Source organism: Hyposmocoma kahamanoa, unplaced genomic scaffold (assembly GCF_003589595.1).
Source record: "Hyposmocoma kahamanoa isolate Upper Pololo Valley unplaced genomic scaffold, ASM358959v1 100021, whole genome shotgun sequence".
Lineage (NCBI taxonomy): Eukaryota > Metazoa > Arthropoda > Insecta > Lepidoptera > Cosmopterigidae > Hyposmocoma > Hyposmocoma kahamanoa.
Genome location: NW_020653200.1, coordinates 14,224,119 through 14,243,508, shown reverse-complemented (window position 1 = coordinate 14,243,508; position 19,390 = coordinate 14,224,119). Strand labels below are relative to the sequence as shown.

At 37.7% G+C, this 19,390-nt stretch overlaps 1 protein-coding gene across 1 annotated transcript in view; it reads right to left on the bottom strand.

The window, feature by feature from the left end:
- Positions 1-959: 959 nt before the first annotated feature.
- LOC113226053 (V-type proton ATPase 116 kDa subunit a-like) overlaps positions 960-19,390 on the bottom strand; it is a 23,964-nt gene continuing 5,533 nt past the window's right edge. Inside the window, exons 4-12 of the mRNA XM_026458567.1 lie at positions 18,961-19,126; positions 16,728-16,904; positions 15,819-16,031; positions 15,501-15,651; positions 15,153-15,314; positions 9,310-9,518; positions 7,836-7,945; positions 6,258-6,382; positions 960-1,216 (exon numbers count right to left, since the gene is read on the bottom strand). Of these exons, the coding sequence (XP_026314352.1) occupies positions 960-1,216; positions 6,258-6,382; positions 7,836-7,945; positions 9,310-9,518; positions 15,153-15,314; positions 15,501-15,651; positions 15,819-16,031; positions 16,728-16,904; positions 18,961-19,126 (1,570 nt within the window). The remainder of the gene's footprint in view (positions 1,217-6,257; positions 6,383-7,835; positions 7,946-9,309; positions 9,519-15,152; positions 15,315-15,500; positions 15,652-15,818; positions 16,032-16,727; positions 16,905-18,960; positions 19,127-19,390) is intronic.

The window sequence follows — 19,390 nt, the reverse complement described above, 5'->3', positions numbered from 1 at the left end:
TGGCAACTATTTTGATTAAATAAATTTGTTAAAAATTTAAAAAATAAGCAATTTAGATTTTCAGTACAAATCGGCAATTTCATACTTTAACCCCTATTATTTTATATACTTTTACTGTAACATGCAAATAAGTTATTTGTCTTTCAAAAACAATTTGTAGAATTGAATAGAATTCGAATTATAAAACGAATATAAATTACCTATATGGAATCCCAATTTAATGCATTCGTTGGAATTGTTTGAAATAATTATTTTGTAGGTCTAAATTTACTAGTCTATTATAACAAAAATCATCACATGATGCTTTACAACAATCTACCAACTTAAATTGTATTTTATATAATTTTACTGTGCAAATAAATTATTTGACTTTGAAATTTGAAAATAAAAAAATTTAAAATTTTAAAACAATTTGCAGAATAGAATAGAATTCTTGGCTTGGATATTTTAAGATATTTAAAAAATACATATATATAATCATAACATCATACATAGGTATGAATCCATGCCCGCAGTTATGACAGTGTCGACTTATGCAGAGGCTATCAGCGCAAAACTGGTGTAACCCACTATTTTTTTCTTCAATGTTACTTTAAATGATACTAAAGTACTCACATAAGTTTTCTATATTTTGATGCTATTCATGTATTAAAAAATTAACAATTCATGTATTTTATACATGAAAGCTGCATCCAAATATAAGCATATACTTTAGTATCACTTGAAGTAATCTCGTAGAAAAACATTGTTATACCTCAATTTTATACTTTTGCGCTGATAACCTTAATTTCCTTGTAATGTATAAAAGTAGCTTATTTTGCAGAAAATCTAGTTATAGTGAAACAACTAAACAAATTGCATACGCTACATGTGTTACGTAACTTTTTTTTTATTTTAAATTGTACATTATCTAAGGTAATTTTCTACCAGAAGCAGGCATAAGATTCTATGCAAAGATGCTAGTAAAATAAGTAACTTACTAGTGCTTCAACCCTTTTCTTCGGATTAGTAATAATTGTAAATATTGGCGTTCCGAGCAGTAGTACAGGCACACAAAATAGCGCGACTAGTAACAGTATTTGCTGTATCAAATGTTGCATTGGAAAGAAATAAGCGTTACAATTTGGATCTTGGGATTTAGTCTCTCTCATAAGACACATGTCGATAAAGTGGATTAGAATTAAGGGTGCGCATCCGGGTCTAGACTTGAGATCCCCTAAAAATTATTCACCAATAAGATAAATTAATAAGCATGAAGGAGACCATCAATCAAAGTCATTAACAGTTAATCATAAACAGTTTTTCATCGTAAATAATAAATTTTCGTACATAGGGCGCACTATAAGTTTCCGAAATTGGCCACTTACATAAACAATATTTAAAAAGTAATTACAACATTTGAAAATGGAACTATTTGGCTGTAGAATACAGTTTGTTTCATCTGACTGTCACTTGTTTTTACATTGTGACGTCATTTTAGAAATTGATTGTCTACATCACCATGGATTTAACTCGTGAAAATTTCGTAGTATGATTTTCTACGAGTTTAGGTGCAATTTAACAGCTCAGCGGAGCTTCGCTCGGCTTCAAACTGTTTTTGGCGATGAAGCACCATGCAAAACAACTATTTACAGCTGGTTTGTAGAATTCAAACGCGGTCGTGTGAATCTCAGTGACGAATTTCGTGGTGATCGCCCGTCCACTGCTGTGAACAACAAAAACATCGATGCTGTGCGTCGTATGATCAAAACAGACAGGCATGTGACATACCATGACATTCGGGCATCTTTAGGCATAGGCATGAATCAAATACAATTAATACTACACAAACATTTGGGTATGAAAAAGCTGTGCTCTCGGTGGATCTCACACAATTTGAGTGAGGCTCAAAAAACGGATCGTTTTTCGTTCGTTTACCAGATTCAACGAAGAGGCGTGAAATTTGGTGTGGGACATAGCAACAGGTGACGAAATATGAATTTATAGTTACGATCTCAAAACATAGCAGCAATCGAGCGTATGGGTCTTTCGAGATGAGCCGAAACCAACCAAAATACAACGCGTACAAAGTGCCTCTAAGCAGATGATTGCTTCTTTTTTTAATAAAACTGGACACGTGGCTACTGTTGCTTTGGAGAATCGTTGTACCGTGAATAATGATTGGTACACGGTCATTTAGTTGCCGGAAGTTATTGACAAACTCCGTAAAAATAACCGTAAACGCCGGATCATCTTGCACCACGATAATGCCAGTTCTCACACGGCCAGACAGATAAATGAATTTTTGAAGGTGAACAACGTTGACCTTATGAGCCATCCCGCGTACAGTCCCGACATGATACCTTGTGACTTTTATTTATTTCCAAAAATTAAGAACCAGTTACGCGGTCGACGATTTTCATCACCTGAAGAGGCTGTCGAAGAGTATGAAAAATATGTTTCAGAGATTGTCACGGAGGAGTGGCATAAATGTTTTCAAAATTGGTTCATTCGTATGAAAAAGTGCATTAACGCTAACGGAGAATATTTTCAGAAACAATAAATTCAATAAGGGGCCTACCTTAACCTTTCAAAAAACAATCTACTTTCAATATAAGCTTATAGTAAGCTTATTATAATATTACTCATATTCGTACCATGCCAGATTTATCAACCAAGTAATGTATTATTGCTAAAGTGACTGAAAGAACGAATGATTTCCCAATATTGTCTATACTAAAAATAGGAAAGAAATAACGCCATATGAACTGTATAATGCCACCTCTTTCTTTTTTGAAGTTCCGAATCGTCCTATCGTAGTATAATGTTAGAGTACTTTATATTATTTACATTCAGAGAATTTTAACTGCTAAAAAAAGAAAAGTATGTAATAATTAAATCTATTAAAATTAATCATTTTCAAATATTTTTCCGCATTTTCATGACGAAAAATAAATAAAACAAGCTGAGTCTTGACTGTCACGTTGTGAATTCGGAATTATAGTCTAGTGTCAACTGTTAGTTTCGCCAAGGAGCATATAGATGGCGTTGTCATAATTTTATGAAATAAACATCGCGTATTTTTATTTAACGAGAAATTATTTCCTATGTGCTATTAGACAAAAAATAAATAGAATATTGAAGAGATATATGTAAAAAAATAAGTTCAACTTAATTTTTAATCATTTCAAATCAATATTCAAACAATAAGACTGAAAATAATATTGTTTCCATTGCATCCGTGTAACTATTTTAAGATTGCTAAATTTGACATAAGAGCATATTACTTTAATGTTAAAGTCGCGTCACAGTACGAACTAAGTGAATGTATAGTCACAAAGCTAGCAATAAAACATCATATTTTAATATTATAATAAGCTTATGGTACGAAAAGTCAATGTAAGGTTAAAGTCTTAGAATAATAACGCATATAATGATAGTTTCATATCAAACGAACTGTCACAAGTGAGGCAAAAACCAAATTCATGTAGGCGTAAGCAACTTGTATCTATGCTCGTCGGCACGCACACAAATATACAAATAATGATGCCATGGAATAACATTTCCCTCAAAAGTGGGAAAATTGTATCTTGCGTAACTCATCATTAAGTTAAAGGTGCCTACAGATTTGCCCGATTTTGTCGATCGACAATGTCGATGTCGATCAGGTGCTACAGATATGCTCGGTTTTGTCGATCGTTACTGTCGATCGACAATGTCAAGTGACAAGAATTTTTAAAAATTTATTTTTGGTAATCCTTATGGAAATGGCATTTATATCTGAATACACGATGACGGTCACGACTTTTCAAATAAATGCAATATGGGAGCCATTTTCGAGGTATTCGAGGTGCTCATTACGAATATGGCACTCATTTCTAAATCCAAGATGGCGGGAAAATGATACCCATATAGCATATTTTTGAAAAATCGTGTCCGCCATCTTGGAATTACAAATAATAAAATAAATAAATCGTAATGAGCACCCCCAAATATCTCGAAAATGGTTCCCAACTTGCCATTATTCGTAAAATCGCGCCAGCCATCTTGGATTTAGAAATGAGTGCCATATTCATAATGAGCATCCCCAAATACCTCGAAAAGGATACCCAAATTGCATTTTTTTTTAATTGTGTCCGCCATCTTCGATTTAGAAATAAGTACTATATTCGTAATGAGCACCCCCATATACCCCGTAAACGATACGCAGAATCAAAATCAAAATAATCTTTATTTCATAGGCAAGCGTTATTACACTAGAAATCGTCACATTGGTTAAACTCTACCGCTCATTCGTTAGGCACATTCCCCCGAGAAGTATGAGCAAGAAACTCTAGGGGTTGCTCTTTGTAAACAACATTTGTACGTATTTAACTTGCAGAAATGGAAGTGAAATGTACACTTACATTAGAATAAAAAAAATCTGCAGCCGTCGCGATATTGCCTATTCTCAAAAAATTACGTAATATAATTATTTTGAAACAGAATAGCAAAATTGGGAGAAGGAAATCCGTTACTTTGCAACATTTTCGTGTCTTATTGCAACGAAATTAATTTTCGGTTTTAGTGAATATTTATATAAAATTACAACTTGAAACGCGTTACTTCCTTGTGGAATGTGATGATTGTGTCTATTTTATGCTTGCCTGTTCTATTTTTACATCCATTTACCGCACATTTCGTCATTATTAGCAAAAATTTTTGAGCTGTTCGCGGTGCAATTTGACCTTAAGCACTGACAGCCCGCCCGCTAGTGTAGGCCCTTTGGGAAGCCTCTAACTTGCTTCACTTAGCGTGTGCGGGCTAGGTTTCTATGCGTTATTATTTCTAAGGTTAAAGTAATATTGTTTTAAGAGATTGTGGTACACCCCAGTTTTTCATCGTAAATAATAAATTTTCGTATAAGTTTGAAACCTTTGTCTGTATGCCTGTATATCTGTCAGCGGTATCACTATAAGCGGGGAGGTGATCGTCGATCAGTTATTAATCATAAACAGTTTTTCGTCATAAATAATAAATTTTCGTTTAAGTTTGAAGCTCTGAGTCTGAGTAAGAGTCTGTGTAATTGTGTATCTGTCCGTGGTTACATAGTTCCCAAACGAAAGGACTGATATATAAGCTTTTTGTTTAAAGGCTAATTTAAACGAGATGATTGTTAGTCATATTTGAGGAACACTTGCTAAGCTGCTTAAAGATAATCAGCTCTATTCCTAGTTAATCCGATGACACTAGAGTAATGTCGTAACCTTGACCTGATGCTACAACCGGGACAATTCGCGGACTACTCAACTCCTCAAGTACTTACAGCAGAACTATGGAATTTGGGCTCTTTAAATTGTTCTTGATGAGTGCACGCTTACAGAAGCAAGAAGGTGGACACGGGAACTAATCTAAAAAGGTAAACGCACCCGAGTTTGTGCTCGTTTGGGTTGATTTCGACGAGTCGCACCACATGCGTAATTTCTTTACTCATGTAGTAGGTAGATAGAATGTTGACTTTATTGAGTTTTTAGAGTTCACTGTTTTGTATTGGGTGTTTAGATTATTATATTACACGATAAAATAACACGATACATGAAAGCATACACGCGCACACACACACAAACACAAAGACGAAGAGATAGATAAAGAGAGAGAGAGAGAGAGAGAGAGAAAGAGAGAGAGAGAGAGAGTAATTTGTATTTTTTCATACGAAACTTGATTATTTTTTTTAATGCATTAGCATTAAAAAAATATTAAGACTGAATTTCTTACAAGCATGATTTCATTGTACCGGAAGGAAAAAAAATTGGGATAGCAGAAGTTGGCCAAATTTAATCTCAAATGATAAATGAATTTTCATACAAAATTGACTAATTCTTTTTAGTCCAATTTATATACTATTTTTTTTTAATTTTTAGTCCAATTTAAAAAAAAAACACTCAGCATAATCCAACCGTATACTACTATGAATGATATTAATTGTTAAATTATATAGGCAATAAAAAAATAAATAGTTTGAGTGTTTATTTATTTGCTGTATTTTATCATATTAGCAAGCAATAAAATTTAGAAAATTAGTATAACGCCACCCAAATTACAGAGTATCCATGTACCTACTATAATTTTAAAAAATATTTAGTATAACGCCACCCAAATTACAGAGTATCCATGTACCTACTATAATTTTAAAAAATATTGTCAATATGTTGTTATCATGTGACTATGCAATAAACTATTTGAAAGAGGAAAGCTTTAGTTAAGTAAGTATTAAATTAGAATAGTAATTGCAAACTTACCACTTTTAGCGCTGAATGATAGCCACTTCCAAAATATCAGAAATACTAGCCACCCAAAAAGGCAAAGCAAAAATACAATTTCTGGTACAAATTGAAGCAAAATCGCAAACATATTTTTACAAAATCTAAAACAGTGACGAAAATAAAAGTAAAAGAAGTAAAGTTCTAAAGCACGTGAGGCTTAATACTTACCATTAAAAAAAACTCTAGACTTATACATGAAAATGTAAAATTCAAATTCAAAATAAATTATAAATTCTCTAAACTACTTCGAAAGTTTAATAGACAATCGAACAATAATCAGAAAAAGAATCTAAAATGTAGTTAGAATGTGTTTGTAAAATAAAAACTACCGCTCATTCAATATTTTTGTGAAATAGTGATTTGTATACTTTAATTAATTAATTAAAGCTAAACACAGTTTATATTATTAATCTGACATGCTAACACCAAACACACCATGACGTCACACGTGGGTAAACAAAGGTATTTACAGTTAGCATAATTATTTTGTGTTTTGTGTCTGCGTGAAGCGTGAAGTTTGAAAAAAAAATTATAGCGAATGTCGCCAATTTTTTTTAACGCATACTCCTATGAGTGTATGCGTTACACTAGGAAAACCCTGTGTCGCGGATGTCAAGAACACACACATAAAACACCCAAACTCACGAGAGAAATAAATGCAAGGCATGCACATATTTCTCCCGGTCCGAGAATCGAACCTGGGACCTCTGAATGGCAGACCAGGGTAGTAACTGTTCGGCCACTGAGGCAGTTGAGAGCAATGTCAAGTTGTTGGTGGAATAAAAAATATATTCGTTTTGAATTTCATGATAAAAAATGTCCAACAACAGTGGTCGATCAAGAAGTACAATTCTCGGAAGTGACAGGTGTTTCTTACCTACCAAAAACATCACGCTTTCCAAGTTAACATGAAATGCCATTTGCGCAAAAATTTTGGTGACTTGAAAAGCTTTATTTAACATAAGCACTATTTTCTTGGCTGTATAAGTATAACCATCATCGTTCATTTTAAATACTTTCTGAAAAATTGTCCAATTACCTATTTCTGAAAATATTTTCATTGCATTCCTTTATACAATTTTCACTAAGAGAAAAATAGTTTTGGTATCACATTTTGCAAATTCGATTTTGAGATGTTATTAAAATGAATATTATTAGAAATAGTAATGAGATATCAAGGTGAAATTTTCAAAATATACGTGAAAGTTTTAATTATTCCACTTATGGAGTGATTGCATTAGAATTTTTACCAATAGTAAGTATAATGGATTGCATTGGAACATACTTATAATCACATTGTATGTGCAAAACGATTTATGAAATGGACTTTTCCCATTATTATTTGCGAATGTATTTTAGACAAAATTATGTTAAAAACTATATACATATTCAAAATCTGCTTATATGATGACAACTGTTTTGTTGGGAAAGAACATTTTCTTTAAAAACGATTTTTTGTTATTAGTCGCAAAATGCACGGAATTACGAAACATTTTAATTCATTTATGGCATATTACAACTAAGTACATTTGCTTATTAAAAAATCGTGCTTACATATGATTAAAGAGGCTCAAAGTTAATCCAAATACCATGTGTACTATTCCGAGTACTATAGACATTTTCATTTTCAGAGAATTCTCATTTAAAATCTTATTTTTCGCTAACTGTAAATGAAATATACATATATTATGATTTTGTTATGCATTACGTAAATACATCTCACGGTACATTATGTAGTTGCGTTTAGAATGTGGACAGATCAGGGGCCTACTATAAGCTCTTAGAGGAATCCTATTTAAGCCTGTAAGTTGGATTGCCTGTGAAATTCGTACTATGACCTCACAAAAACTATTCACTGTCCATGCAGTTTACGTTCCCCATTCGCAATCCGTTCGCCTTTTCTTTCATAGCAAAATCGTATCATAGTTACTCCGTGACTAACTTTTTTAGGTTTTGTTACATTTTAAAGAAATTTCGTTCAACTTTTATTATATTTTCAGTTTCATAATTATTTGTTATCTTTTTAGGCTATATAGCCAATTGTCAATAAATCAATGATAATAGTACTAGCCTATTTAAATACTATGAACTATTGAGAGTTTTTTTTTTTAATTTTAGTTCACTTCCCAATCTTTAAAGTACTGTTGATAAATTATTAGAATGAATGTCATTACAATTTTTTAATGGAATTTTAATCTTTTTAATAATTTTATTGACTGAAAATCGTAAAATAACTTTTAAATAGTGCCAGATTTGACTTTAATGCGATCAATAAAAATATATGAATACAAATACGTTCTAATTAATAATTACAATAATAACGACTAGACATGGCATGTATTTTTGTCGCACAACAAATTGTAAAGTATGATTGGAAAATTGCCGATAGTACAAAACAACGTAGTAAGTATAATCAATAATAAAATTAATAAAAAAATATAATTATTCCCATTTTGAACACAATCGGTTAATAGTGCTTGAACGCTCCCAGGATAGTACATCTGTGTATTTCTTTCATATGATTTAGTATGTAGTTCCATCTCGCTCTTGTGAGATGTCAGCTAACCAGTCAGAGACAATAATTAACGTTTAAAAAGTAAAACTCATCATCCTGTCATGCCATTCCCGTTCAACGTTGTGTAGGTCATGATACGAATTTAAGCAATTTAGTTTTACCATGTCAAGAGAGTTGCATGAAACTTGGCTGGCTGCTTATAAGCTCATAGTAGATAGTAGACCCCCAGAACTAAGTTCGAAATATCAGTTTCTTAAATTTATCTCACCAGGAATCCAATGCCCCCAGCGTCCAAAATGTTAACTGCTGGGCAGAGATAGTCGAAAATATTGTAATGGTGACATTGCTAAGAGAGCACAAAATAAAAGCGCCTAGGCATATGATAACCGAATATCAATTCGCATATTTGCATTATGTAATAAAGGTGTCTAACTACGTCGCAGCGCTTTCATGTATCTAAACCATAAAGTAAGTAAACAATGCGTTCATAATAAACCAATTAGAGTAACTCACAGCCCAAGCAGGATCTTTGCCAAAACAATAAGGAGTGCCGGTTAGCAAGGCCGGGTCTAGTTGCAATTGTTCACTGGCGGCCAATTCTTGTGGCGTGTACTGATTTACCCAATAACCAGGTCCAAATTTTAGGGACTTTGCAAAGAAATCGTTGTAACAGAAACCCGTGAACATAGTAAACAGCGACATCATGAAAATTACGTATCTACCTGCATTTATAAAATACATTTAAAAGGATTAAGGGCTGTAGGACACAATAAGATATATTCGCATCATTTACACCTACGTGATTCTTATTCCTAAATGGATTTTGACTTTAAAAACTTTACAAGATCTTTTAGTATATAGTTTATAATCCGTATCCAATGAGAAACAAAAGTACGAATATATCTCATCTGGTAATTAAGTAATACAATAATATTGTGTTAAGTAATACAATAATATTGAATTTGCCAAAAATGGGTGAAACCAAGTTTACGCTTAGTCCCCCGGTGATGGAAAGAGGAAGACGGAATTAAATCTTGTAATTATATCGCACTCTCTCCGTGATATATCCTGTAAAATACCGATAAGCAGACAACTTTACGGCGATGTTAAGTCTCTGCAGCTTCACCTCTACTAATTTCGAGTCACCTAAAAGCCTCTTGACACGGTTGTCAATTGAATCCAAAGTGACCAGTTGATATGTAGCAGAGCCATCCCAAAGATAGCAGCAGTCGCCGTCTGCTCTGCATGGAGGACTGGTCGTGTTGGGGGACTTTAATGCTCACCATGAATCATGGTTAAGTTCCCTCAAGACTGACCATGCAGGAAGAACTGCCCACGCTTTCGCTGTCACGCATGACTTGACCCAACTGGTAACCCAGCCCACCCGGGTTCCAGACATATCGGATCATGCACCCTCTTTGCTTGACCTTCTGCTCGCGAGTCACCCTACCTACTATACAGTATCAGTCAGCGCCCCCCTGGGAAGTTCTGATCACTGTTTGGTTGGGTGTAAGGTTTCCCAAATGCCTCCAACTAAGCTGAAGGAGGTCACTCGTCGCATTTGGCACTACTCGTCGGCGGATTGGGATGGTATGCGCGACTACTTTGCGTCCATCCCTTGGTTGCAGCACTGCTTTACGGGAAAGGATGCCTCAGCAGCTGCCGATGCTGTTGTCGATGAGATTGGAACGGCTATGAATTACTACATACCGTCTTCCAGTGTCATCGCCAATCGCAGAGGACGCCCTTGGTTCAATCGCGAATGCATGGACGCTGTTAGTGAGAAACAGGCTGCATATCGTGGTTGGATCAAGGGTCGTGTAACAAAGGATCCCAACCTTGCGTCCCTTAAAGCAGCCTATAACAAAGCAACCAAGTCTTGCAGGAGGGCTTACATAAGAGCGGATGCCCAGCGCGTTTCACGGATTGGCCAGAAGCTGGTAGCCCATCCCACCGGTAGCCGTGCCTACTGGAGCCTGGCCAAAGCCGTGCAGTCCAATTTTTGTCGTTCGTCGCTGCCGCCTTTTAGGTGTCCCAATGGATTTTTGGCCTATGGCCCCGAAGAGAAAGCCAATTTATTGGCCGACCTTTTTGGGGCTAACTCGCGCATTCACGACCAAGATGCGCAACCGCCGTCAATTCCCCACTGCGGAGTCACAATGCCTGATATAGTTATCAGGCAATGTGATGTCCGCAAGGAACTGCAGACTCTTGACGTGCGGAAGGCCTATGGTCCAGATGGGATACCTCCTATCGTCCTTAAAAGGTGTGCGGCGGAGTTGTCTCCCGTACTGACGCGCTTATACCGCCTCTCATACCAATCTGGTAACGTGCCCCTAGCTTGGAGGGAGGCCAACGTGCAACCTATCCCCAAGAAAGGAGATCGGTCTGATCCGACAAACTATCGCCCAATAGCTGTCACTTCAGTGCTCTGCAAAGTGATGGAGCGGATTCGGCACCTGGAACGTCACTCCTTAATGATCGACACTCACTTCTTAATGATCGACAGTACGGGTTTCGGCCGAACCGATCAACGGGTGACGTTCTAGCGTATCTAATGCATCTCTGGGGTGAAGCTATCGACAAACAGGGCGAAACCTTAGCGATAAGTCTGGATATTGCTAAGGCCTTTGATCGGGTCTGGCACCGTGGTCTCCTCTCCAAGCTTCCGGCATATGGTCTTCCCGGCCGCCTTTGTGAGTGGATCTCCGGCTTTCTGCACGAGCGAAGATTGCGTGTCCTTGTTGACGGAGGCACTTCGCGGCTCGTGACAGTTAATGCTGGGGTGCCACAGGGCTCCGTGCTGTCGCCCACGCTGTTCCTTCTGCATATCAATGACTTGTTGCCTTTTGGCAACATTCATTGCTATGCAGATGATAGCACAGTGCACGGTTGCTATTATAAGCAACCGTCAAGCAGCCGGGAGGACCCTGAGAGAAACCGGGAAAAACTTGTCGCTGAGCTCAACCATGTTTTGGAACATATATCGTCGTGGGGCTCCCGAAACTTGGTTGAGTTCAACGCCAAGAAAACCCAGGTATGCGCGTTCAGTTCCAAAAAATCCCCATTCCTTCCACTTCCCCATCTTCAGGGTACAACGCTGACGCTGCAGGACAAGCTCAGCCTGCTGGGGATGAGCATCCGGAAGGACATGAGCAACAAAGACTATATAGAGAGCGTCATCTGTACCGCGTCGCGCAAGCTTGGCATCCTGAACAAGGTGCACCGATTTTTTACTCCAGAGCTGCGATATCTGTTGTATAAAGCTCAGGTCCGAAGCAGCATGGAGTACTGTTCGCACCTTTGGGACGGCTCTGCCAAGTACTTGCTCGATGCCCTAGATGGATTGCAGCGCTACGCCTTCCGTGTTGTCAACGATCCTCATGTAACTGAGCATGCGGAGTCGTTACAGCTTCGCAGAGATATAGCGTCTCTTAGCGTATTCTATCGCCTGTACCACGGTGAGTGCTCTGAAGAGTTATTCAACCTTATCCCTTCCTCTCCTTTCCATCAGCGGACCACCCGTGCCGGACTGCGTTGCCACAGTTGGACGGTCAGTTCAATACCGTCCCGCACTAAAAAGTTTGGCAATTCGTTCTTATGCCGAACCATCAAATTGTGGAACCAACTCCCGGCGCATGTATTCCCTCCCCTCTATAACATCGGGTCCTTCAAACGTAGTGTGAAGAAGCATTTGGCCAGACCGGCAAAATGATAGTGACGGAGTGAAGATATTTGTGTTTTCCATCCGTTACTCTCATCTCTGGACTGTATTCGCACTTTCCATCAGGCGCGGTGCAGTCATTTTGCCGAGTCACAATAAAAAAAAAAAAAAAAAAAAAAAGCAGTACTCCATGCACGACCGGACTTGTGCTTGGTACAGTCGAAGCAATTGTCCCGGTGTAAAGTGACGCCTCACCCCGGATCCCAAGCTTCCTTGCTGCATTTTTGGCCATGGATTCAATGTATCTGCCGAAGTTCAAATTGGACGACAGGTCCATTCCAAGTAGCTGATATATCACAAAAAGTCTGAGTCAGCTCAAAGGGACTCCGTTTTTAGGATAATAGAGACGCCTTCGTTTTGATAGCATTAAATTTGACAAGATTGAGATTGCCCCAATCGGAGACTGCCTGGAGTGTCAAATCTAAACGGCTAACTATGGACTCTCGATAAGACTGGATTGCCTCTCCACTGACCCTTGCATAGGTCAAGTACCAATGCAAGGGCGTTGGTCAAGTACCTATCTACAACTGTGTTGTTATCAGCATACGCAAAGGTACCTGGAATTAACATATCATTGATATGCAGCAGAAAGAGAGTTGCAGACAGTACGGAACCCTGAGGAACTCTCGCCATATGTTCGGAAGATTAACCTTCTAAGACCACTCGAATCAAACGTTCGCTCAAGAAATCCGAGATCCAATTACAAAGGTCAATAGGAAGCCCTAAGAGGGAAGCTTGCTTAAGAGGCTTGCGTGCCAGACCCTGTCAATGGCTTTAGAAATGTCCAAAGACACTGCAAGTGCTTGCTTTTCTATAGCCTCGCTCCATATGTGACAGGCATACACAAGAAGATCCCCAGTAGATCGCCTTCGTCGAAATCCGTACCTCTTTTTGGCGTATGCGAACTGGCGCCATAGTGCAGCCAGCCTGAGGTAAAGTAGGTGGTAGGTTCCCTGCGGCATCCAGACGCAAACTCTGCAAAGAGTGAGGCAAAAAGATTCGCCTTCTCTTCCGCAGTATGAGCCAACGAGCCAACCGGCTTTAACACATGTGGCAAAGATGGGCGACAAAAGTTAGATTCGACCACTTTGGCCAGAGACCAAAAGGATTTGCTACCTGCTGGATAAGAGGGAAGTTTAGCCCCTATACCGCGCACATAGTCAAACTTGGCCCTACCTAACACGCTTTTGCGCTTCTTAGCGGCCTTATTAAAAGCTTTCTTCAAATTCCGAGTACTCGGAGCTTTGCGTAGTCGAACATCTGGCCAAGTTTGACACGCGGACTGTGTATGTGCTTCAGCACAACTACAATCAGCGTTAAACCATAGACGAGCTTGGGGTCCATTGGGTATTGACGAGCTGGGAAAAGCTTAGCGTTAACGCAAGTTTACACGTTTCTCTCCCAGCGTGATCGGACATCTGGTATGGGAACAACCATTCTTGATGGTGAACATTAAAGTCTCCCAGAATGACTATTTGTGCCGCTGGGTACTTGAGCGGAGCCTCATCAAACGTCTCGCTCAGACATTGGAACAACTTGGTCGTCTGCTGATCTCCACTGTGCGAGCGGTAGACACAGCAGTACCTTATTTCTGTAACTCCTGTGTCAACCAGAAGCCATAAAACAGAAAAACTCGGTGCCTCAAGGTTCTTGAGACGCTTGACACAGATGTCATCACGAACGTACACACAGACTCCGGCACGAGGTACTAACCTATGCTGCAGAGTATATCCGGGGTAGCTGAGATACATTGCGTCAGTCGGACATCTGATCTGCGTCTCTGTGAGGAACAGCAGCTACGGTTTGTCGGTTTCAAGGTGGTAGTGGACCGAGATTTAAGTGCAAACTTCGAATGTTAGTGGGTTGCACTTTTAGTGGGAGGACGTGCAACCGCTGTGTAAAGTTTTTTTCCTTTTTATGACTTTTCATGTTTTGAGGTAAATGGGCAGGAGCAAGGCAGTTGAACGAGGCACTGGGTCGTGTTCAACCAAGCAACAAGCTCACACTACCACACGAGGGTACAATCGGTTTGGAGACCGCGGGGACGCCCGAACTCCCTCGGAGATGGCCACCTGGTCCTCTCTTCCGGTCGCCAACCGGCAAGGTGGAGCATTCCGGGATTTTTCGTTTGGAGGCGGGACAGCCTTTCATGGGTGGCTTTCCCGCTACTTGGGCCCCCACCTTCCGACAATCGGCCAGCGGTGCACCGGGCTTTGGATCGCTAGCCTCCAGAACCGAGTGCTGAGCACTTGTGGTAGTACAAGCAACTACAACTCGTCGTCAGACGCAATGCAGTTGCATTCGTTCGTTCGTTCGTTCATACATTCAGACCTGATCTGTAAGGTATATCGAGGCATTAGAGATACCTACACTATTTTGCTTGTCATATCTAAATGAATCTAGTATAGCATAACATTCGTATAGCTAATGTAATCAATATGTCTTCATTTAATAAAGATTTCAAAGGGAGTTTTATAAACGATCTTCAAATTTATGTCTTTGACAATAACGGTGTGTGATGAAGAAAACGTCGTCAGAGCGAAACTCGAGAAAGCATATTAGTTGAAGTATTGTGGCAATTTCTCACCAATGCGGGAAAAAAGGAAAAGCAATAGTAAGACAGCAAATTTACCTCCAAAAAATATATTCCAAATCTCATTGGTAGAGTTTTGTTTAATAAATTTCTTCTCGTTGACCACCATCCATAGGCCGAAGGCAAGCAAAAGAAGACCATGGCCAAAATCCCCGAACATGACCGCGAAGAGAAATGGGAAAGTTATCAATGTATACAACCCTGTTGAATTAAAAAAATACCTGATCAACGTGATAAATTAACAATTTGTAACAGTATATGCCAAACCCGAAGCCTTATAAAATATAACAACTTAGGTCACTTTCAAATACATAATTCCCAAAAACAGGCTGGAAAAAAATCAGTTGGTAATAAAGAAACTAGACGCATAAGTTAAATATATATCACCTGGATTAAGTTCTCTGTAAGTGGAATCTCCATAAGCGCTTATAAGGGCCTGGAAACCCCGGGTGAACTTGTTGTTACGATGGAAAGTTGGTGGTGGCTCGATAGTGTCCACTTCCGTTATGAACGAGTACATTTTTGACCCGGGTGTACCCTGTTAAATACATAATTCTCGTCATGTAGTAGGTAGTTTTTACCATAATTTCCTAGTAAACTTTAAATATTACTTGATTTATACAACGAATAGTCGAGCAAAATTTGTAGATGCTGACTATTAATATCATACACATATCTAAAGAAAAGCAAATGAAAAAAATATACCGATGACTTGTAAAGTGAATCTTGAACTCTCCTCAAGTCCCTTCTTGGAACCCAACAGTAGCCAATTAGGCATTTCCTCGTAATATCCAAGTTGAACCGATTCATCGTATGATATATAGCCTTTGCTTTTTTGACTTTAATTATATATGGATTGTAAAGTCTGCCTATTGACTTCAAAGTTTTGCATCGAAAATATTTAGATTTTCTTATCACCTAAAAATCGAAAGGATTAAAACTTGTGGATGGGCTACGAGGCCGCGTTCATGTTACACAAATTAGTCACTATCGATTGAGGACGGACGTTACATACATCGTGTACACATATAACAGACAATATGCCACACGCCATGCATTGCGATGAGCACATTCTTAGTTAACACTTCACTATGTATATTTGATACGGACGTGGCCTTACGCGTTAATATTAACATATTCTCGCGAGTATCGTGCTTGTACCGATTGGTGCACTGAAGCAGATATTTTTCTCATACATTAGTGCAAACGTTTATAAATGTTTCTTCTATAGCCTATATTGATAGGAAACATTAGGTATTTCTTACATTGGTAAGAAATACCTAATGATAATAACATCAATAAACGTTGTCGTATAAATCGCACGCCGACGCACAAGTGTATACCAGCGATCATGTGTGAGTAGTGCTTACTTATCCTGTGAAAATTCGGTACTGCGTATAGCTAGAGCTACATTTTTTTGATATGTTGTAGAGCAATGCTGTCACTATTAAGATTTTGTATGACCAAGTAGCGGTCTCTTACGTTCTACGATGAAATAAATAAAATTAAACGACGTAATAGTACGTTGTTCTACATCACTTACAAATATTTAGGGCAGCTTAGTACGTAACTGGCGCGAATGTGTTAAGAAGCAGAGTGCTCATTTTAACTTACTTGATCTAAATCACTGAGCCTTGTCAAAAGCTTGTTGAGCATTTCAGTTCGTCCGGCGAACGTCCTTGGACAAGGGTACATATTTGCATGAAATGCGGTGCAAATTTTCTCCAATAACGTAGATAATGCCTTTCCTTGACATACCGCCAAAAACGCCACTTTTCGGACGAAGGTGCCCTGTGATTTTACAATAACTTTTATGATTCTTACTGATAGCAATCACAAGGAGGCACTTAGTGCTCGTGTCACTGACGTGTTTACCTGCCGATAATGCTTTTTGGCCTATATATATAAAGTAACATGTAAAATAAAGATTTTATCTAAGTGCACGAAGCTAATGTCCACTTGCACTAACCTTAAGTATATCTTAAACCAATGCTTAAATTGATAAGACACTCTTAACACAAATTGTTAAGAGTTTCTTTTGTATTGCAAAGACGTACTTAAGTTTAATGCAAATGTACATAAGTATATCTTAAACCAATGCTTAAATTGATAAGACACTCTTAACACAAATTGTTAAGAGTTTCTTTTGTATTGCAAAGTCGTACTTAAGTTTAATGCAAATGTACATAAGAAGGGCGATGATTTAATTTAATTGGCTTTAATTTTTAATTGATTTAACAGATTCGGTGGCCGAACGGTTACCATGCTAGACTGCCACGCAGATGTCCCGGTTCGATTTCCGTGCCGGGTGAAATATTTGTATGTCTACATTTATTTATCTCGTGAGTTTGGGTGTAATTTGTGGTTGTCTATGTGTGTGTCCATGGCACCCGCGATACAGGGGCTAAGAGTGTGTGCGTTATTATTATTATATTTATTTTAAACTCTCGCCTCTCCCAAGGCCTAAATGATTAATTTTGAATTTTATTATTATTATTATTTGCTATATTCTTCTCGGCAAGTAAATGCAGCGTGTATCTACGAGTATGCGGTGAGTGTGCAATAAGATCCTATTATTATTATTTTCTTATTCTTCTCGGCTTGTTAGCTGGTTTGAAACGCATTTACGGACCGAAGTCAAGTAAATGCAGTATGGCGTGTATCTTCGAATATGTGGTGGGTGTGCAATAAGATCCTACTTCGTCCTCTTCCATCTGCATGAACTTATTATTATTATTATACCATGCAATACGATTGTTGTTTCTGGGGTATCAATATCATTTTTTAATTGGTTTTGGCATATAAATACGAAAAACATTTAATTCCCTAAAAATAATTTCCTTTGCAGTCAGGACAACGAATACTTGAAATTTACGTACTCCATAGAGTACATGCATAGCCCTTAAGGAAACGCACAAATTTTCAAGTTTCTCTTTATTTACTTAAAACAAAAACGGAACATTATATTTTAAATCAATAATATATTGCAACCAAATTTCTACGAATGGATGACAAAGAACCCTGAAATGTGTAGATTTGCGAGATTATGGAAATACCACTATCTAGCTATGTAAATAGGCAGCTATGTATATACTACTGTCACAACCTCAAAAGTAAACGGATTCCTTCATGTTTGGGCCCAAATGTGTGCCTCGGTACACATTTGTATAACTTATGTAAAAAAAAAATTCGAAAATTATATGGGAAAGAATCCATTAATTGAAATATATTTAACTTTCATAAATTGCTGAAAAATATAATTCTACAATTAAATGAATAAATGATACTGCGTTCTTAGAAACTTATATTGTCGTAATTTGACAGCTTTCATTGTAGCTATAATCGGGTTCGATCGAGAGAATGTTGTTATCGCATTCCTCACGTCTTGTCTAAATCGTATATCAACGTGCCTCAAAGAGTTCGTAAGACCTTATATCTTATCGATAGATGTGTGCCAATACATAAGTACATACATGCTTTTAGCTGGTACATACATTCACATTTTACCATGTCATGCAGATATAACGTAATGAATAATGTTTACACATAAAATATACGCACGTTATTTGGCAACAATCAAGTTGGGATGACTGTTTGAAACCAATTAGGAGAGCGCGGGTTCGACATTTTAATCATCACTCATTTTATGGTTAAGAATATCTCTAAAATATCTCATCGAAGAGAATTGTTTTACCAGTTTTGGCCATTAAACCAATGACAAAATTTTGTGCATTGGACGAATGATGACGAAAGACCCAATGCTGGTAACTATGAACCAAAGATGAGACCTGAAGTAGTAATACATTGGAAATATTATAAAGTAGGCATAATACAGTGAACTACATACACTATTAGCGGGGTCTTCAAAAGATCTGTCTTCAGAGGCAGTACGGAAGTATATATTCCCTCGAGAAATTCTCCACAACATGGTCTCAAAGGTAAAACTTTTGCTACGATTGACAACGCCGGTCCGCACGAATATGAGCCCGCCAACATTATTATCACCGCCTGGCCTAAACAAAAAAAAAAACAATAATCACTTCAGATATTAAGGGAAAACTAACGGGGTCTTTTGAACAGTGGAACGTATTCTATAAATTAAAGTTAATTGACAAACATTATTAAATACGAAATAACTATTGTTTCGATGTAATTTATCTAAGTATAATACTTGTCTATTAACAAATCAAATAATAATTTGCTACCCAATTTGTGTCAATATAAGTTGAAGGGTTTCATTAAAAGGCAACGCTTGAATTTATTCCTGACATCACTTT